The following is a 22,443-nucleotide window of genomic DNA, read 5'->3' on the forward strand; positions in this document are numbered from 1 at the left end:
CTGACTGGAGTAAATATTATACCAATTTCAGTGAATGTGTAAGTACTGTAGATATCAAAGCCTAAGTGCGTAGAGGGACTCTTATATTGTCAAGGTTTATACAAGGAGTTTGTTCTGGCAGTGACGCAGAAACACTTACCATTTAAACCTATAATAACAACTGACAACCAACCAACCAACACATGATGGACTCACCCACATGCACGCCTCCAGGCGGACCTTGGAGATGATGGTCCAGAGAGACATGCCCCCGTGGAGGGCTGCAGCCCCAACCACCTCCTCCACCCCTGGAGCTAGGGGTGGGCGATAAGGAAAAATACGCTATCACGATATTTTTCCAAGCTGTATCACGATACACAATATTATCACAATTCTTTTTCATGTTGACATTGATCCTTACAAGTATGTAACAAATGAAAAACAAATGAAATACAAGTGAAATACAAATGAAACCAAATGAACCCTAACAGGTTCATTTGGTTCCATTTGTACACTGTCAGAGTTAAGGGGAGACCTTGACATTTTAAAGTTTGAGAACTAATGATTTAGACCAAAATGCAGGTTTAAATTAATTCTGCAATGCATCTCTGTATTAACAATTCAACAGGATTTTGTATACGGCTCCCTCATTGTATCAAGATATATACGACATCTCTGAAAAGGCATATCATGGAGACATTGTATTGCCTCAACAATATTTATCACCATATTGTCCACCCCTACCTGGAGCATCCACCACGCCCACATGGCTGGCCTCGGAGCCTGTCACAGGTGTCTCTGCCCGTGGGCAGATGATCTGCTCCGGGTAGGGGGGCTCGGGGAAATCCACTGAGCCACATTCATATGCTGCAACGGTCACTGCTGCTATGTGTGGACCCTGAGCAATGGAAAGAGAAAGAGAGACAGATGGAATGGAGAGAGTAGAGAGAGAATGAATGACAGAGAGGGGCAGGTGGAAATAAAAAGACAGAAACAGAGTGGGAGTCAGTGCACCTGTTGGGAGTACTTCTGAGTCAGAGGAAGATCCCTATTAGTTATTAGCATGTGAGGGAAAATGTACTCAAATACTGGTAACACGAAAACTAAAATGAACAGTCTATCTCTTCCCACTAACAATGGAACTTCTCCATCTTTTTAATTTACATGTAGGGGGCGAATGCACTCTACCTACTGTACATACTGTAATTCAAACAGGGGATTTCTCCATTTTTTTGTTTTTAAGATATATTTTGGGGCTTTTGCCTTTATTGATATTACAGTAGACTGACAGGAAATGGGGAGAGAGATGGGGGGGAGGTGAGGTGACACACATAGTGCCTGGACCGCTACCCTCGCCGCCCAGGCCCAGACTGGGGATTTCTGAGTGGAGGAATGGAGGTGAGTGAGTGATAGGGCTGTCATGATTATGACATTTTACATGACGATTAATTGTCATCAAAATAACTGCGATTAACGATTTAATTGTGTTTTTGTCGTTGACAATCACATTTCTGTTGCACATGGCTCGATGTGACACACAACCGAAATATACAAAGAAATGACTGACATATTTGACAACTTTATACTTAAAAAAAGAACATTGATAGTGGAAATAGCCGATCTGCAATGCGACGTGTTGTGAGCTTGTAGATCTGCTATTTGCACTACTTCTGAAAATGTTTGAAAATACACGAACATTTTTCAACATGGAAACGATTATGACGATTATGACAAAATAACTGCGAGTATGTCAAATAAATGTGATTAGACCATTATGTATTAATTGTGACAGGCCTGGTGAGTGACTACAGTTCAGAATGGAAAGATAATGCAAGTGTCAGAGGACCAGGACAGTGGAAGGCCTCCAGCAGCAAAAAAGATCAAAGACTCTAAAGCTCACACACACACGCACACACGCACGAGCGAGCGCGCGCGCACACACACACACACACACACACACACACACACACACACACACACACACACACACACACACACACACACACACACACACACACACACACACACACACACACACACACACACACACACACACACACACACACACACACACACACACACACACACACACACACACACACGTGCACCTGGTCAGAAATGTGTCAAACACAAAAGGCTTTCAAACTGAAAATATATAGAGCCGCTTTTCAGTGACACTGAGGTTAGAAAGCCTACTCCACCCCCAAGTCACAGGGGTGACACACACACACACACACATATGCACACAAACCCGCACGCACGAACGCACGGACACGCACACGCACACGCACACACACACACACACACACACACACACACACAGAGAGTTAAGTGCCCTTCACCCCATATGGAGGAAACAATATAAGCATGTTTCTACATGAGGGATATGATGTAATAATGAGAGAGACAATGAAATATATGTATACTGTACAGATATCACCACACTGGGGTATGTATGATAAACAGGAAAATCCATATATAATGATGTAATCACATATTTCAAGCCAGTGAAGCCACTATCTTTGTTAACACTTTAGTCTTGGAAAGCCCTGATAGAGCTATGGCTCCACAATGCACTATTACTGTAGTTTGCCGGGGGGAATCATTCAATCGCTCACAATCTAGAATAGATATTACACTCAAAATCGCGTACAAACACCAACATTATCACCTTTGCATTTTGATATGAACTCATCAGCAAGGTGAGTCTCATTTAGACCGTTCCAATAGTTGACTTTCCATTGTATAGGTTTGTCATAATGCCAAGTTCATTTATTTCGGGTCTTTACTCCCCTTATCGAGGTCCTTTCCTGAATGGAACAAGGAAGATGTTGATACTATAAGTGGTTAATGTTTAGTTTGATCTCGGGATTTAGCAGCTGTGTAAAGCAATGACAATACACTGTCCTATCTACTGTAACTACACGTGCTATAGTATAAAAAACAAACACACAAAAACATTATCTTCACAGACCTGAAATAGTGGATGCTTGAGATGGCTGAAGAAAGTTGCCAATAATACATTAATATTATGACACATTTATGCTGTAACGTTTACAAACAAGGGCAGGGCTATGCATTACAGTAGGTCAGTGTATGTGTGGCTTGTGTGCTTAGTGCGTGTTCTGTGGCTAGCTGGCGCGTCTGTTTACATCCATGCGTATGAGTGTGTAAGGAGGTGGTTGCAACCAGTGACGCACGTTCCATCCACTGTTCCGTGTCACAGGGGCAGTTTGGGGTATTATGCAACATACCGCCAAAGCAATCTGAATGGCGGGGTGGGGCCAGCACTTCCGGAGTTGGGACAGAACAGGACAGGGCAGGGCAGGACAGGACAGGACTGGGCAGGACAGCAGTGTGTGAGGCAACAGGAAACAGTAACATCTTCTTTCAAGAAGAGCCATGTGCGTTCGCCGTACCTCTCCATGACTCAAGATTAACATCCACATACATCGTCTCTGTCCAGCAGAAACCTTGTATCTCCCAAGTTTCACAAGTTGCAAGTTTTTTTTTCCGTAAATTAAAGCCCTGCCTTATCATATTAGACTGTTGCACAAAACTAGTGAAAATAGCAGATCTACAAGCACATAACGCCTCGTTGTGTGTTTTGTATTAATCATTTAAAAAATTATTTAACATTTTTTTAATGATTAATACAAAACGAACGGTATTGGACATACAAGGTTTCCACCCGACGACAACATACTAGGTGGTGGTGGAGGCTAAGCTTCTATAGTATAGAGAGATCTCTCTCTCTATAGCGTGCAATGAGGGCCTCTGCAACCCTTTTTCCCAGGCTGAATCAGGGGCCCAGCACGTCCCTGCTCAAGTTATTGTCAAAGAAAAACAAAACAACAACCTTCAGTTTTTTCTATCGAGAACCGAACCTAAAGACTAAAGTTTTGTTCTCCTAGGGAGGCATAAGAGAAAGTGAGAAGCTTGCTGGAGACCCAGGATGGGGAGACAGGAAACTACTATTTTTGACCCAGTCTGAATGTGGCCACCCATGGCCACACATCCTCTCATCTAGTTCCACTGGGAAAACAGTGGCCTGAGACACACGCGTAAAGACGTCAGCGCACCGACGTCAGCCGTGGTAAGTGTTGGAAAGCGTCTGTTGCCGAAAACCTGCTGATGAATGCAGGGCAGGGATTTCAGGGAGGCCACGAAGGCCATGGCCATCGTTGCCCCTCAGTTTGGCCTTGTGCCCCTCAAGAGACCTAAAGGCCTTACTGCCCCATGTAGCTGCCTGTACCACCACTTTCTCCTCTGTCTCTTTCTTGTCAATATGTAGACACCGACCAGTGTCTTGTTGAGATTATGAGATTATCATAACGCCCTGAGTCCCCATCTTTAAACCAATCCAGTAACTTTGATTGGTGCAGGGCTGAGCATAGATCAAATTGTAAATACCATAATGTATTTATTTCAATGCAGATAGTGGATACATATTCTTTTTTTTAATCATCCTTAACTGTTAAATTCATTCATTATTTCATTTTTTTTTTTAGAAATAATCTTGTTTTATTTTATGGCCTTCCTGCCCTGGCATTTGGACTTACAGTAGTGCCCTCAAAGAAATTGCCACCTAAGGCCAAGTGGCTTTCCCCCTAGAATGACACATTTCCAGGCCTGGTGCATGGGTACACTGTCGTTTCGGGAGTTGTAGGTAAGTGGAGAGAGCCGTACATCATTTGATCATTTGAAGCAAAATGATATGGCCGTGTGCATTCTGACTGACCAACGACGAGTGCTCAGACCCTAAACTGAACACTAACAGATCCATGCCTAACCCTAACCTTAACACACTGTGTGTGTGTGTGTGTGTGTGTGTGTGTGTGTGTGTGTGCGCGCACACGTGCGTGTGCGCGTGCGTGTGCGTGTGCGCGTGCGTGCGTGGGCGCGCGTGTGCGTGCGTTAGGGCATTAACAAAAAAGTCGACTTCATTACACATGTCGACTCCCACCAGAGAAAGCCGAAAGTCGAAGTTGAAAAAAAAATCATTTGGAAAAATAAAATCCTTTTTTCTATAATTATTTTTGCTCCATGTGTGCGTCTCTACAGCATTTAAACAGTAGGATTGCTTATTGTCAAAAACGGAATGATCCAATATTACAATGCTACATTACATTTGGTATAACATGGTTCTATTGTGAAAATAGCAGATCTACATGCTCACAACGCCTTGCATAATTCAATGTTTAATTTATGATTTTAAATGTATTAAAAAGTCCTTAAATTGTCACTTTAGAAATGTGAAGATACCCTCAATATACTTAAACTTTATGTTGGTTTGTTTACAGTTGAGTGAGAAAACAATGTTGCACATTAAGTTAATCATCTGGGGATTGAGGGGTTGTGTGTGATGACGTCATCAAACGATAAAGTCGACTTCAACTCAACTTTGTACTGAGTCGAGTCGACTTGCTAAAATCACAAGTCGTTAATGCCCTAGTGCGTGCGTGTTGTGTTGTGTGTGAAGGAAACAGGTCTATATTCCTCTCAACGCTATCTGGAAGTGTGTTTACCAAACACTGAGAGGCAGACTGCCAGCAGAAAGCCTTGCGTGCATGACTGTGTGATCCTGCTCCCTGCTCTCTGCTGGAGAGCTAGTGCTGTGTCACCGCTTCTCACCTTACACAAAAGCCCCATCCTCTCATGTTGTTCAGGTGACTCACCGCTAATCTGCCGCCCAACCCTCAACAGTCAGAGAGCTGCCTCAGCTTCATTACTCCATTCTCGTTCATTCTCTCATACACACACACACACAGAAGAACACACTAAGACAAGCGCGCAGGCACGCACGCACACACACACACACACACGCACGCACGCACGCACGCACGCACGCACGCACGCACGCAGAGTATCAAAGGCAAATGCGTGCGCCTGAGAAGGAGTGGTAGATGATCATTAACAAGACACACATTACAAAATACACACGGATTAACGCGTATCGGTCTCAGAGATAAGACAAGTGACTCATGAAACTCACTACTACAGCCTAAAACGCAATGGCGAGAGCCATGGCTCTCTGTGTTTGTGTACGTTTGGTTTGAGATAACTGCTCCACCTACTCACTATTGTCAAGAGAGGGGAAAAAAAGTATGATGAGGACGGCGCCAATAAAATCCACCCAGCCGTTGACAAGAGGTTCTGCGCTCCACTATCCTGGCCTGGTGGGATCCACAATGGAGGCCACATTGCTGGCATTCCTGTGGCGGTCTGTGGAAACCAACACCTGGCCTCTAAGAGGAACCCAAGCCATGTGGAAGTGTACATCAAGACTCTGAGGAGACGTGTGCATGCAAACGCACGCAATTCACCCTTTGTTAGGCTCCTGGTTGGTCCCTGACTGACCAACCAGCAGGCTCTATCTGCCTTGTCCCGCCCTGGTTCCGTCTTTTTTATGTTGAATTAGCTAAAACCAATTTTTTTGAGAAATAAAAACATTTAAAAGCATGCTGATTCACTATGCTGCCACTGAGCAGCTCCAATTGACTGAAACAAAGTTTGAAATTAGAATTGAGCACACAGAATAACAATATGAAGCAACTGAATTAACATGGCAGTGGATGGAATGTCCCACTGAATGTCCCTCCAAGACACAGCAACCAATGGGTGTGGAGAGGGGCAGGACAATGGGCGGGACTTGACAAAGGGTGAATTATGCATCCAATCCCAAGTGTGTGTGTGTGTGTGTGTGTGTGTGTGTGTGTGTGTGTGTGTGTGTGTGTGTGTGTGTGTGTGTGTGTGTGTGTGTGTGTGTGTGTGTGTGTGTTGAAAATGGAATGTATTTATCAGTTCACATTATGTGGATCAGTGGCTCACTGCTACAAGGCAGAGTGTGTGTATATCCATGCCTAAAGCAGAACTAGAGGTACGTAGGTGCACTCAGCAGAGCACAACTCTGCCAGGAGGCATCCCTAATACTAATAGTTATGATGCATGTCTAATATATAAATGCCTTAATGATCTGGCTCCCCCTCCTCTTATGGAATTCATCCATAAGAAGAGGGATATTGGACGCAGTACTAGGTCAACATCCAGGGAGACTGTGAAATTGATTTTAGAAAAACTACTTTTAGTAAAAACGTTCTCTCCATAAATGGATGCCAATATTGGAACCAGATCCCTACCTCAATTAGAGAGATCCCCACATTCTGTGCTTTTAAAGGGCAGTTGAAGCAATGGTTAAAACGATCACAAACATGTAACCACCTATAAGAACTATTTGATGCCGGTACGAATTACACTGCCAGGTTAGTTTCTCCTGTATGGTTTTTAGCTTATTTCTGGCACTGAGCACTTTGTTGCACTAGGCACTCTGTTGCGCCAAGCACCTTTTCTTGTTGTGTTTTGTTCGCCCTGTACTGTTCTGTTCTTGTTATTGTTAGTCTTGTTTAGTTTCCTGTTTTATGTGAGGACAACGGATGAAATTTAGCTTTAAGCTAACTCCGGCTGGTTTACACTGAGATTTTTGTATGTTGGTATTTATTATGCAACATGTTAATGTCAATGTGTCCATTAACTGGTACTGTCCTGTCCAAATAAATAAATAAATAAAGTAAAGTAAAGTAAAGTTATGTATGCAGAGAAAATCTACGTACGTATAGTACCATGAAAGTAGAGCAACATGAAGTTTACTCTACTATCTTCCTCCCTCTCTTTCATATTCAATATTCCTCCGGAATTCTCTCAGATTTCTGTCATTCAAATTTCACTGAAAAGTCTGATTGTTTATTTATTCTTTGTGTAAATTATGTTTGCCTCACAAATGAGTCAAAGGTTGAGATTTTAAATATAAAAAGTGTCCAATTTTCACTGACATGTAGGATGAGATGTGCACAGCTACATCACAGCTAAATCAACATGAGACAATAGCGAGCATGATAACAGCCTCCTTGAAGCAGCATTTCCACTGGCAAACTCTGCTCACATGCCCTGGTCTACACCATCAATGATAACTGTAACGTTAACTATAAAGATAATGATGTGAGCATTCCACAGCTACAGTACAGGGTGTGAGCATTTATAGCTCCACAATGTGAGCATCCACAGCTCCATGACAAAGTTCTGTAAATACCGGCGCAAAGCATGCACTGCATGCTCCAGCTTTGTTGGAGCCCCAAAATGGATATAGTTACCGAAGATGTGCAGGGACAGAAAAAGAGGACTTTGTCAAGTCTTGCCCGTCGTCCTGCCCCTCTTTGCACCCATTGGTTGCTGTTGCTTGGTTGGACAAAAATCTTCTCTCTCCATCCACTACCTACCACCAGTAAGACGCCCTAAGGGCGAGAAGCGACCTCGCCCTAAAGGGTGACAGCAGACTGTGGCATGGAATTCACTTTCCCTCTGCGTCCTAAAATAAATATTGGCACTTTGGTGCGTGTGTGTGGGGCCGCTTCTTTGTCTTTTAAAGACTATTAATGGGATCAACTTTGGCCAAGAAAATGCACAAATCTGGTTGGTTGTTTAAGTTGGACAAAATGTGGCCATATTTTCCCAAATATGGAGATGACTGACGTCTGACATCATAGGTGTTTGATGTCATAGACCACATGAGACTGACACAATATGTCCATATATGGGCATTCCCAGATATGGGCTTAATATTGATGACATCATGGATCTCCATGTAAGGGCATAAAAGACACTAGGACAGAATTCATTTTCAACATCACTGTGATGTCAGAACACGTCAGCTACAGTATATATTTCTGCTGAGCTGGGATGATCTCCATAATGTATGGGCATAAAGGGGACAAGTACGGAAAACATTTTCAACATCATTGTGGTGTCAGAACAGGTCAGCTATATGATATATCCTTCTGCTGAGCTGGAGGTGTTGTGATGTCATGCCACATGAGACTGACACAATATGTCCATATATGGGTATTCCCAGATAGTTAGCATTTTTGTCTCTCAAAAAACTGGATATTTTTCTAATTTGTATCAAATTCGGCATAAACAACCAGAAGAAGGCAGAAACAGAGCGGTGGGCTGCTGGTTGGTGTCAGTCAGGAACTAATCAGAAGACTGACAATGTGTCAACTGGCCGTGTTCGCAGATGGGAAGCCAAGGCAGTGACACAATGCAATGTTGTTCCTCCACATTGGGTGATACTTCCACTGTCAGGTGTAAAGCACCACGTGTAGATGGGATGACACATGCTTGTCTAGAATGTCTACACTCTTCCAGCAAACCAACCAGTAGTCAGCAGCAACAAGGGACTACGGTACAAGGAATTGAAAGAAAAACTTGGGAGAAAGGTTTGTGATTTTGTGATTTTTTTAATAAATTGCCCTCAAAGTTGAAATTGAAAATCAATTGAAATTGAAATGAATTAAAAGTTTATTTTCATACCATACTGAAATGAAGGTTATCCAAAGGTTTCCACAAAAATCTAACAAATTACGGTATGCTTTGGAAGATGTTTGGCAGTGTAGTGGCACCACTGTTATGACTACAGTAAAGGTGATCATCTATACCAAGAACATACAGTACTAGACTGAGCAATGTTCTAGCACTCTCTCTCTGCCACGGCAAAAAAACACTGAGTCACTGAGGTCATAGAAGAAGGATGTGAAAGTCCGGTGAACTGTCACCCAACTGCCACAACACAACACTCTGCCATTGTTATAGTAGTCTAGGGTCAGCCAACATTGTATACACATAACACACTTCTTTCTGCTGTTTATTATCTTAAGTACAACCATGGTATTCAGACATGGCATTCAGCTACGACAATAACGTAGCAACCGTCCTGAATTCAGTAGGAATTTCTTCAAGTTGCAGCCAACATGATCTCTTCTGTGTTCATTTTCATGCCAGCACTGATGCATGTAGACATTGCACATAGCCGTCGTCTCCAACATGGCGAAGACTTGCCTTGTTGGTTTATGGTGCCTTAAGTAGAGCCCTCCAAACCCCCAAACCAGACCTTAATGGCTGACCATAAAGTGACCAGCGTACAGTGACCACATAGCGGTCCAGTCATTAACAGGTCTGTGTGGCTGTCGTGGTCCATTTAAGCAACATTAGACATGGTGGTCCACTCATGGTTGCTATCATAACCAGCTAACCACTTCCTATGCTAGGATACGGCTAGTGGCAATAGAAAAGGCAAACATTGATGGCCAATTAATTTAGATGAGACCCTGGTCAGTCTCTTTGATGGAGTCTTTGCAGAATGTTGAACTACAGTAAAGAGATAGCGAAAGAGAGAGGGCCAAGGGTACTATGCAACTCCTTCACACCAGTATCTTTTTTGGGGGGCAAAGTTGAAGATCCATATTCTGATTATATCAATTTCTATATATCAAATCATCATTTCCGGGTGGATAACGCTGGCATCGTCACACTCGAGCAGTATTATTTCTGGAAGAACAGGACATTTATGAAATTTGTTATTGAATAATATAAATATGTTATTTTAATGTTCTGGATGCTTTATTTTATATTGTGTAAATATCTGTAGACATTCTACCCAGAAATACAGCTCTACACATTAATGCAAACATTACGATCTGACCTACAGTAGTGGCGTTTCCATAAAGCCACTTTTTGCGCATTAACGGCTTATTGTTTTTATGGAAACACTTCAAAATGCAAATAAACTTTCATTATCCGCAAAAAAAGTTATCCGCTTGGAGGAGGAGGATTTTGAGCCTTTATCGAATAAACTAAATGCGCATAAGTGAATGGAAACGGGTCAGACAATAAATGCGAATAGATTATGACGTTCTAGGTCCATTTCCCCTGCCGCTTTACGTCCATGGTATAGCGTTAGCCCACAAAACAAACCGGTTGTTTGTTGTTACACACGGAGTGACACGGACCGTGTGTAAATTCCTCCCGTTTTCACCTCAAGCCATCGGTGGCGAACCCTTCCTCATCCCACAGTGTTGCGTGCCTGAAGTGCCCAATCTACAAGCTCACAGCAGCTCGCATCCACGTCTCCGCGCCGCGGTGTGAGCTTGCAGATCGGCCACCTGACCTTCCAGAGGACGCTGAAACTTGCAGGATGAGCACTGTGCAGCGACGCGACCGCGGTTTTCCCGGTGAACCGGTAGCTTTATGTATTGAGAGGAACTCTAGCCAATTTCGTAAGAGACTCGTCGCCAATTGTAATATATTTAAAAGTTATTTGGGGCCATGATGATGACTGATAACCCCTTCTTCCCACTACTAGACAGCGACCGAGTCACAGCAGTCAGACGTGCAGACGGTGCAGTGCTCAGGTTCGGTCTGAAAAAAATCGACCGTCGCTAATTCGAATGACACCCGCAAATGGAAACATGCTAAATTCACTTTGTTTTAATGCGTATTTCTGATAATTCGCTTCCCTAATTCGAATAACCCAAACATGGCTAGTGTTTGATCTTGCTGTTTCTCAAGCTCTTTAAAGACCCCATGACAAGCTAGAAATCATGATATTTGCTCTACGTGTTTCCGGTAAAACAGCTTGATAGGGCGGGACATGTCATGGACATCTGAGTGTCGTTTACAGTACCCATTTGGACGAGGTTATCACGTGATGTTGACTGCTTGTCATGTTTTCGACGAAACCCAAAATGCACATTTTGGATTTAAACTTGCAGCTGTAGGTATAATAATATATATAAATTATATTATACACACACACACACACACACACACACACACACACACACACACACACACAGAGAGCTCGGACCGTTAATGAATATTGAACAAATATGTGACCTATTTATAAGCTAAAATGAATAGTTTGTTTAGAAACAGGCTGTGAGGGTACCGCAATGCGCTTGTGTCCATTTCTCCCCTAATGCCTGTTTTTCCCGGGCCAGTGGCCCGCGGACAGCGATAGCCGCCTGTGTCCACTCTAAAATGACAATAGCAATTTAGCATTGTAATAAGCATAAACAAACTGCTTCACATGAACAATGTTGGTGTAATTAAGAGATTTGAAAGGGAATACATGTTTTATATACACAGATTAACAATTCAAAGAGAAAATGATGTAGCGCCTATTTCCTAATTTTCCTGGTTTCGGTTTTGTTGTAGTGTGAGTGGGAATGACAGGCAGGCAGTGTTGCCCTGTCCACTTATTATAAGCCACCTTGGGCTTCTTTTTCTGTAAAGTTGCTTGTAAATATGGTAGATATAGGTTGCGTTTCTACGGTTTCTAAAGTGTAGTTGCTTATTTGGGCTTGTTTCCTAATGTTGTTTAAACCAGTTTTTTTTATGGTTCTGACTGAGCAATACAGCACCGGTTGAAAAGAATATACAGTATAAATGGGGCAGGCCATAAACATTAAATAATTAAAAATAAATACAAATGTAATGAAAATTTCATTGGACTATTTCACAAAACATTTCAACCGTGACCAAATCTTTCTTTTGTCTATACAAAAAAAAAAAAAAAGTACAGTGAAGCATAAGGGGGAAAAACAAATAAGAAAAGAAAAAACGTCTTTAAAGACAAAATCTGTTTTTGGGTGGATCACTAATTTAATCCAATCAGAAGATATATATGAGCTTCAAAAGTATTACGCAGTGTCCAATTCTGTAATTGTAATTGTAATTCTTGCAATTCCACTTGTTTATCTTTTATCCCATATCAGTTATTTCTCCTGACTGGATGAAATTGGTACCCCTACCTGGAAATGTATTTTATGATGACTAAAGAGCTAGAGAGACGATTATGATTACTGAATGAACTGATATGATTGCAATGAGAATATAGCTATTTAACAGAAAGAAGAAGAAAAACAATTATCACTTACAGAAGTTAAATATATATGTATGTATGTATATTACACACACACACACACACACACACACACACACACACACACACACACACACACACACACACACACACACACACACACACACACACACACACACACACACACACACACACACAGATACTCTGTAATGAGAACATTATTTTTCACTGCAACTCATTCTAAATTGAGATTATTTACATATGTGAATAACCTGTTTTAAAATTGGTTTGAATTCTAATACAGTAAAGTCTATAGATCATTCATAGATTTTTGTTGTTGTGATTTTCCATTGTCAAAGTATGTAGAACGCATTGTAATCATTGGTTATTGAATGAAGCAATAACATTTAACTAACATAATTAATCAGTAATTTTGTGATAATATTATGCAATATTGATCTGCTAATCAATATTTGAACATTTCTCCCCTCTATACACAATTATTGGACAGAGATCTTTCATTCTATATCAGAGATAGTGGGGAAAAGAGTAGAACCAACTCCTTTGGGTGCTTTGTTTGGGGGGTTTCCCCTCACTGCCCTCTGGAAAGATATTTTGGCCTTTGTCACTCTATTGGCCAGGAGACTAATTATGATTAATTGGAAATTATTCACTGACTGATTGATTGATTGATTGATTGAATACTTTATTAACAGGTTGCAAATAGTACAGTGGTACAATTATACAATGGTGCTAAAAGGGGAAAGGGGGCTTGTATCCCTTGTGGTCCAGTGTATTCCCTCTCTCACAATCACTGGAAAGAGATATCTTGTATTGTCTAAAACTGGAAAAGATTAGACTATCATCAAGTGGCTCCTCCAATAAGTTTGTGGAGTTATGGGGTCCGTTCTTTCAATTTGTCCAGAATTTAAATCCATCCCTGATTGAGGATACGTGAGGTCTGGTGGAATGTTGATGTAATCAGTTTGCTGTGGCGGATTATAGATGTGTCATGGATATGTAGCCTATTCTTTGACAGTTTTTTTTTTATGATGTTTTGTTGTTTTCTTTATGATGTTGTGTGTCTTTGGGTGTTATTCAATCTGTTTATATATATTTCTTTGTATTGGAGGGATTGCACTGGATGAAGCTATTATGTATCTGCATAGTGTTTTTTATATATATTGAATGCCTCTGTGGAAAATCCAGTAAACAAAGAAAATATTTCTTCCCAAGGGAACATCAATGCTGGAGAGACACTATACACTACAGTATGAAACATTTTGGGGAAACGTTAGAGAACCATCAGTTCTCTAAATAGCAACAATTGCTAGCCTATTTATCATGGGAAATATAAATAATTGTACTATCGTGGGGAAATATTAATAATTGTAGTACTGTGTACACATTTAATGTGTACACAGTCACACGTATATTTATTTTTCATAAAATATAAATTATTTAATTATTATACAATTATTAATATTTCCCATGATAAATAGCCATGTTTACAAAGCAACTAAAGGGGTACATTAACTTATGTATGGACAGTGGCCAATTTCCCCGTTTCCCTTACGTGCAGTGATGTTGGACTGGGAGCAGCTAATGTTCTTGGTGCCTGCCAGCTCGGGTCTGGTTTGGTTTGGTTTGGTTGGCTGTGGCAGGACGGGTGGTGCAATTTCAGACTGGCTACACACTAAGCCCACTTTGGTCTGAGATGTGCTTCCTGTGGGGAGCGTGTGTGCATGTGTGCACACGTGCACATTGGAGGTTGTCTTGAACAGTGAGGGGTTATTGTACTTGGTATTAACAGTACTCCTGGGGCGTCCCAGACATAGACAGACAGGCGCATGCTTTGGATGGTTACGGTGTGACAGTTAAGATTGAGAGGCCATTAGAAAAGCACACACACACACACACACACACACACACACACACACACACACACACACACACACACACACACACACACACACACACACACACACACACACACACACACACACACACACACACACACACACACACACACACACACACACACACACACACTCACACAGCTCCTATTTACACATCTCTGTGGCATTCATCTTTGATTGAGTTTGGGCTACATGAGTAATAAGTCACAAGACACTTATTCAGATGCACGCCTCTGACCGTATGAGGAAAAGAATGAATTAAAGGTATGTTCAGTGATTGTATTTCATTCAAATAAAAATATAATTGGTACATTTTCCATTCATTCTCCTCACTAGAAAGGACTTCCACCATGGCCCGTGTTACGACCATAGCTAGATTCGGTTTTCGGAGGTGGCCAGCCAGTCCTCGACCAATTAGGGTAGAGTATGGCCGTAGTTATGTTATGATGTTTAGTTATGATAGTCAAAATAAAAGTTTTGAGTACCACAGTCGCTCTGAATTAAGAACGTCTGCTAAATGCCTAGATTGTAAACTACTGAACTCATAAAATGCCACAGTCTCGTAGTAAATCAGTATCATACATATCCTGAAGCTGGAGACGTAGGCCTACCGATATTCAGTGATTGGGTCTAATGATCAAAACAAGAACATTATAATGGTGTAAAAAATCTATAAAAAACTAAACATTTCCACGCTCTAAGGCCAGTAAGGGACAAGATGACCCCCAGCCACTTTCATTATCACTGAATACACCTTTAATAAAAAATTACGAATGAATGTATTTGGGTTTTGGGGGTGGGGGGTTTGTTGTCGTTTTTATATAGGAAGCAATTTCTTTGTGCCTTTTATTATTGAAAGCTAAAGTTGAACAATGACCCTCCCAGAGGTTTTGCCACACAATACCTAATTAACTACCCCCAATGTGTAAAATGCTTAAACAAGCTATATTTATGATACTGTAACTAATACTGCCATTATTTGTGAGGGGTATCAATTAAACACCAGCGATAAAGTTCTGACACACTATCTAGAGATAGAGTTAAAAATGAATGGCTTTGAATTTAATTTAAGAGGTGCTGAAGTTAAAGCAAGGGATCTGTTACAACCAGTCAGTAGTGAGTCAAGGGCAGCTTTTCAGCCTTTCAAAGGGTTACTGAACTTGATCCCGGTGTGTCAGTGTCTGACGCGCTGGGTAACACACAAAGCGTTGATTCTCACCCCTGGTGAATGGTTGGCTGATTATGTGATGCCTCCGTCACATTTGACACACACACACACACACACACACACACACACACACACACACACACACACACACACACACACACACACACACACACACACACACACACACACACACACACACACACACACACACACACACACACACACAAACACACAGCACATATTAGCCATTCATGCGCAGGCAGTTATGCTGAGAACATACAGGCAGGCACTATAAAGGGACAAGCTTCTGAGTCACTGCTCTAAACAAAGAAACACGGGTTTCTGTGAGGAGGGACTGCATTGTCCTTGAGCCATGATCTGATATGTAGACAGAGAGTTGGCTATTGGTCAGCATTGTCACTAGCCTGTGACACACAATGGACAGGTGAGCAGGGCACAACACCCATGCAGCAGCCCAGTGCCCACACACACACTGATCTTTTGTCAGATGTACTGGCACAGTGCTGCAGAGTTTCACTCACTGTTTGAGCAAAACCCTCAGCATACCCATCCACACCCACCAAGAATGTAATATGCAAGTGGATTGCCCTAGTATTATCTGACATTATGTTCAAGTGAACTTTGCTGGCTTGTACAGCAGTGTGTGTGTGCGTGTGCGTGTGCGTGTGTGTGTGTGTGTGTGTCTACGTGTGTGTGTGTGTGTGCGTGTGTGCGTGCGTGCGTGCGTGCGTGCGTGTGTGTGTGTGTGTGTGGTAGGGGTTCCCAGAAGGACAGTGTCAGTAACGACAATCCCCTACTGACAGACAGGTCAGTTTGTGGAACCCATACTCTCAAACCTGCAAGGCGCTCGCAGAGATAGTTGGTGCTAATTAAAGCTGTGCTGCTGGTAATTACCAACAGCCGAAACTTAATTTCAGGGGGCTTGCTGGGGAAAATCTGTATATTCTACACAAACCTCCTCCGCAACATGTAATTTGGCGATCCTAAAAAGAAGCTGAATATAGAAAACTACAGAATGTTTCTTTATTTAGATGAGCCGCTGGTTTATTTTTGAAAGACAAGGGACAGTAAATCACGACTCATAAACAAGCTATAAACACGGCCAGACATTTTTCTAATCCTGCAGTACAACATACAGCAGTTTTAACAGACAGTCAGAAAGACAAAAAAATAATAAAACTGCTGAAAACTGACAAGAGGGAGACACACGAGACGGACAGAAAGGGAGAGAGAAGCAGAGTGGAAGAGGAGAGGTGGAGAGAAAGACTACCCTGATTGCTTTTGTGTAAACAGCAATGTGTACAGCTTCAATTTTACAACTTTAATTCTTTGTTGCTGTGGATTTAACGTTGAGCACAATAATTTTCAAGCTGCCCATAATGACTTAATGGCAACAGCCATTACTGAAAGTAATTTACTGTGGGGATGGGGATGACTCAGATGAGATCTCTTCAAAAATATTTACAGCACCCTTAACCCCCCTCCCCACCCCACCCCCCAGAGTCACTCGCTAGACCCGTTCCCCGTGTATAATAATAAAGAGAAAAGAAGGTATGAGAGCAGTGACATTAGGCCAGTTATTATTGGAAAACAAATGCTTTTCAGTTTGTACATGGATGAAAATAATTCACATCCATTTCCAACAGCTTGTGTGTCTTCACTGTCAATGTAGCCAATACAGTCACAGGTGCAGTTCTGTGCTCCTGCGTGCGTGTGTGGGAGCGTGCGTTGTGATCCTAGCCTTCAGTTGAAACCAGACCTCTCTTTGTGTTCCACCATTATTTTATTGTTTTCCGGGGCTGCATTGTAGCCCCCTCCCACTACGTTCAGCCTGAGTTATACTTGGAACAGCCCATTGTGCAGTGCAACTTAAGTTTAAAAATAATGATGATAATAATACAAATAATATAACGATAATAATATCTAAAATGTATGCAGCCCTTCTCTAAGTACAAAAAATGTCTTTACATAGGGGAGGTAGAAACCATATCGTCACTGTCGGGCAGCGACCTCGTATCTCCAAGTTTCAAATGTGTAAATTCTTTCGCGAAGCAAAGCCCTGCTTCATCACACAAGGGCGTCGCACAAAAGTAGTGAAAACAGCAGATCTACAAGCACACAACGCCTCGCGGTCTGAGGCGTTGTGTTCTTGTAGATCGGCTGTTTTCAGTAGTTTAAATCATTTTAAAAATGATAAATACAAAACAAACGGTTTTGGACTTTCCGCCCAACGACGACGATATATCAGGCTTTCTTGCTCAGAGCAGCTGGATAAAATACATTTGTTGATGTGCCAGTCAGTGTGTTTTTTCCATGTGTGTGTGAAAATTAAGAGGGAATTATAATCTCTCTCTCACAACCATGCATTCCTGTCAACGCACATTGATTGCCCACAATCTCAGTAGGATGTGAACATGGAGAAGACACAGAGGCATCAATTGCACAAATCATTGAACAGGGAAGCCGCCACTTCTATTCTGTGGTGTGTTGCTCTTTCTGCAGTGTTATTGGCTCCCTATCCCCCTCTAGTGGTGGCTCCACAGCCCTGCATCAACATACAGAGTCACAGAACCACTGTGAACTTATTATAGATAACATCTTTTCCATGTGTTACTCTCAAGACACTAGTGCAGTGGTTCCCAAACTTTTTTGTCTCAGGGCACCCCATAAATATTTTTTTTTAAATCCGAGGCACCCCTACATTATAAGTTTCACTCCCAGCACCTTATATTTATAGTATATCGTCGTTGTCGGGTGGAAACCTTTTATGTCCAAAACCGTTCGTTTTCAACTTTTCGCTAGTTTTGTGACAACGTTCTTGTAAGATGAAGCAGGGCTTTGCTTTACCAAAAGACGTACACATTTGAAACTTGGAGATACGAGGTTTCTGCCCGACAGTATCGATAACTTGAAAATAACTTTGTACTTCAAGCTTAAAATGATACTAAATCTTTTTTCAAGTGTCCAAATAAATCCCAAATATTATCAAATGATCTCGCGGCACCCCTGGACTGCCATCACGGCACCCCAGGGTGCCCCGGCCGTCACCCACTTTGAAAACCCCTGCACTAGCGTACTGTAAGCTGTGGTACAAAAATATTCCAGTCGTGTCACTGCTAAGAAATGCTGAAATTAGGAAGCGTGCCTCATTGAAAGACGTCAAATCACTGAAAGGAAAAGGGGGGAAAAGAGAGACACATGATGACATTTGTGAAGTGCAGGAAAGTCATATGACAACACTGAGTCACATGATGTCATGTGAGTAGAGCACTTCGTCTGAATGAAGGACTAGAGTGCATATGCAGGATCTGAATAGTGAATAGGCCCAGCAGCATTCATGCTCGGAAACAGCCTTTCTACAGTGTAATAGAGAGGGCCATGACTAGAGGCGGAAATACGGGAAGAGCTATATAATATTACAGAATATTTGGGCCATGGTGCAGTAATATGTCCCAGTTTTTTTTCCTTTTTCTTTTTTTTCTCTTTTTTTAGGAGACAAAGAATTGCTTTGAACCACTCATATGATCAACTTCTCTGTTGTTACCCTTTTGTTTTCCTTCTCAGCTGTTTTTATTATCTTTATTTGCTCACATCCACATAACTACAGAAAAGAAAGCTGAAATGCTAGAGGCAAGTACTAAGTATAGTATAGTTCTTAATGACATCATAATAAAACATATATTCAAGGCCTTTCAGACTTTCTAACTTTCTAACAGCAGACTAGCTAATTTTCACCTAAAGGCTAATGGCACCCTCTACTGGCCATTAAAGCTCCTGGCCTGGCCTGACATTTTTCAATTTCCTGACAGATTAAATTGATTTATTTTCTCCCTCTTTAGTCATTATGCCAATTAATTCCTCCCACTGCTTGCCACTGCTGTTGTACCCTACTGGCTCACTTGCCAGTGAGGAGCCCCCACTGGGAGGATGTAGCACCTCTATCCAAGTCCTCCCGTTTAACATTCCCCGCTGACAGGTGCTGCTCCAGCCCGTAAGGGTACGTGCAACGACAAAGATCACCCTACCTGCCCGGGTTCCCTCCCCGAACTGAGTTCATGTAGCATGCCGGATGTACTGCGGTGATTCGAACCCCTAAACTCCATAGTCGTGGGCAGGTATTTTACCCTGCGGCACCTGCCGAGCATCCAAATGATTGCGACCGAAGGTCGCATTTACCCTGAGAATTCTCGTAGCTTGTCTGTCTGACTGTCTGTACAGGAAGGGATGTCACGTGATGTCAGTGAGTCACAGTGATGTGGTACAGAATTACTCATATATGGGCATAAAAAGGATGTCACGTGACATCACTTCCTGTACTGACAGGCAGACAAGCTACGAGATTTCTCAGGGTATAAAAGTCCATATATGGTCATTCCCAGAAAAAGAAAAAACCTTTTATGCCCATACATGGAGATTTCTGATGTCATAAATCCCAGGCCGAAAATGAGAATGTTAGGGAACCCCATAATGCCCATATATTGAGATCCACAGGCATCAAACCAAGGCCCTGCTTGGCATTACTAATTAACGTACGTTTTATGCCTATATATGGAGATTCCTATATTGTCAATATTAAGGACATTATTAAGGATATTATGTTATCAATATTAAGGACATATATGGGAATGCTCATATTTGGTAATGTCCATATATGGGCATGTTTTGACGTAACATAACTATCATGAAGGGGTCTCCATATATGAGTAACTGGTCCCATATACATCACTGGCCAGATGGCCAAGAATTGGCGTGACCTCGCCCTTTAGGGCGAGGTTGCATGTCACCTTGAGGTCGCAAGTCACCCTGAGGTGTCTTACTAGTATATTATACCTACCAGTAAGATGCCCTAAGGGAGAGAAGCGACCTCGCCCTTTGCGTGCACATATACTGCTGAGCTGGTCAAGTCATCACTGTGATGTCAGAACAGGTCAGCTATATCCATATATGGAGTCTGTGAGGTCAGAGGTCGGCCGGCTGTGCCGGCCTCCCCTCTAGGTCGTCGCGTTGCGTCTATAGGAGTAAATATTCGTCGAAAACAAATCCCTGAGGTACAGGGTGGCCACGATCTGATGGTTTGTTTGAGAAAATAATTTTTTTTGAGAAAAAAAAGTTTTTTGAGAAAAAAAAAGTTTTTTGAGAAAAAAAAGTTTTTTTGAGAAAAAGTTTTTTTGAGAAAAAAAAATCTTTTTGAGAAAAAAAAAGTTTTTTGATAAAAAAAAGTTTTTTGAGAAAAAAAAATTGAGAAAAAAAAATTGAGAAAAAAGTTTTTTTGAGAAAAAAAAAATTTTGAGAAAAAAAAATGTTTTCTCTAAAAAGAAATTTTAGAGAAAAAAAAATTTTGAGAAAAAAAAAATGTTTGATAAAAAAAATTTGGAAAAAAAAATTAAAAAAAATTATAATAAATAAAACGTATTGGTGATGCGATGACGTGGTATACGGATGTTACTGCGATTGAGGTGAAAGAGAAAAGTGGAAAGTTGTGAGCTAACTATTAGACCGCCGGTCCCATAGCTGGGAATACGAGCCAATGGACGGCGGTCACCATGGCAACGGGGGGCCAATGATAGAGTTATGGGCGGTTTTATTCCCTACACTCTACCGACATCTGCTCTGATTCCCTACACTCTACCGACATCTGCTCTGGCTATGAGTTGAAGTGGAGGCGAAATGGGCGTGGAAGTGGGATGCGGCTCTAAGAAAAATGTAATAGTAGATTGACCAGCTCCATATATGGAGATCTAGGTCAGTGTTTCTCAAAAGGGGGTATGTGTATCCCTAGGGGTACGCAGAGGTACTACAGGGGGTACTTGAGAGAAAATGGAAAATGAAAATATTTATTTTACTGTTGTGTTTAACACATTCCCCGCCATTTAACAATACCTTCGTACTCTATGGTGCCTCTGGTCTCCATAGACTTCCATGTAATTCATAGTGCACGGATCATGCACACCCATGCCTAGATAATGCACCACGTGTGTCCACATTGCTCACAGCTTTCAAACAAAAAAAATCCGAATGGAAATCCGTTCAGGCATTCATGAGATACAAGCCATTATGTTTTCCTAAAATGTAAACAAAGATGGCTGCCATGTTTGATAGATGGGGTTGCTATGGGGGTTAAACATGCAATTTCGCGATTTCTATCATGCCTACTACATTTTTTGGGGTCCAAAAAAAATTTTGAAAAAAAAAAATTTTTTTTTCTTCAAAATGGCGGAAATTCTCGGGACTATCGGGCCTGGCAGGGAAAGACATTGAAATAATCTCGGGACTATCGGGCCTGGCATGCAATGAGTTAATGATAAAACATTGACAAATGTATGTGAACGTGCTGCTCTGTAAAGCTTTAAACCAAATTAAGAATGTTGACTAGCACAACTGTTACTGATTAGAAAAAACGAATAATAGGCTACTTACTGTTATTTTCAACATATTGATATAAACATTTAACTTTTGATGTCAGTATTTTCTAATCAAAATGTTGTTGTTGATTAAAGGGGTACTTGGATTCAGCAATCAAGAAAAGGGGTACTGAAGCCCCAAAAGTTTGAGAACCACTGATCTAGGTGATGATCCAGTCATCTCCATATATGGATATCCAGGGTTTGATGAGGTCAGTGTTGTAATCTTCATATAATATG

At 41.6% G+C, this 22,443-nt stretch overlaps 1 protein-coding gene across 4 annotated transcripts in view; it reads right to left on the reverse strand.

Annotated features, from left to right (window-relative positions):
- Positions 1–22,443, reverse strand: part of LOC308303928 (vacuole membrane protein 1-like) — a gene marked incomplete at its 5' end in the record, with an annotated part of 84,152 nt that overhangs the window by 57,196 nt on the left and 4,513 nt on the right. Inside the window, 2 exons of one of the 4 annotated variants that reach the window (XM_080748454.1) lie at positions 196–252; positions 770–877. In XM_080748454.1, the coding sequence (XP_080604580.1) occupies positions 196–252; positions 770–877 (165 nt within the window). Of the gene's footprint in view, positions 1–195; positions 294–736; positions 878–22,443 lie in introns of all 4 variants that reach the window. The other 3 variants (XM_080748453.1, XM_080748451.1, XM_080748452.1) reach the window with 3 other exon arrangements.

This window comes from Nannobrachium achirus, assembly GCF_963921795.1.
Source record: "Nannobrachium achirus genome assembly, chromosome: 19".
In the NCBI taxonomy this organism is placed as follows: Eukaryota; Metazoa; Chordata; class Actinopteri; order Myctophiformes; family Myctophidae; genus Nannobrachium; species Nannobrachium achirus.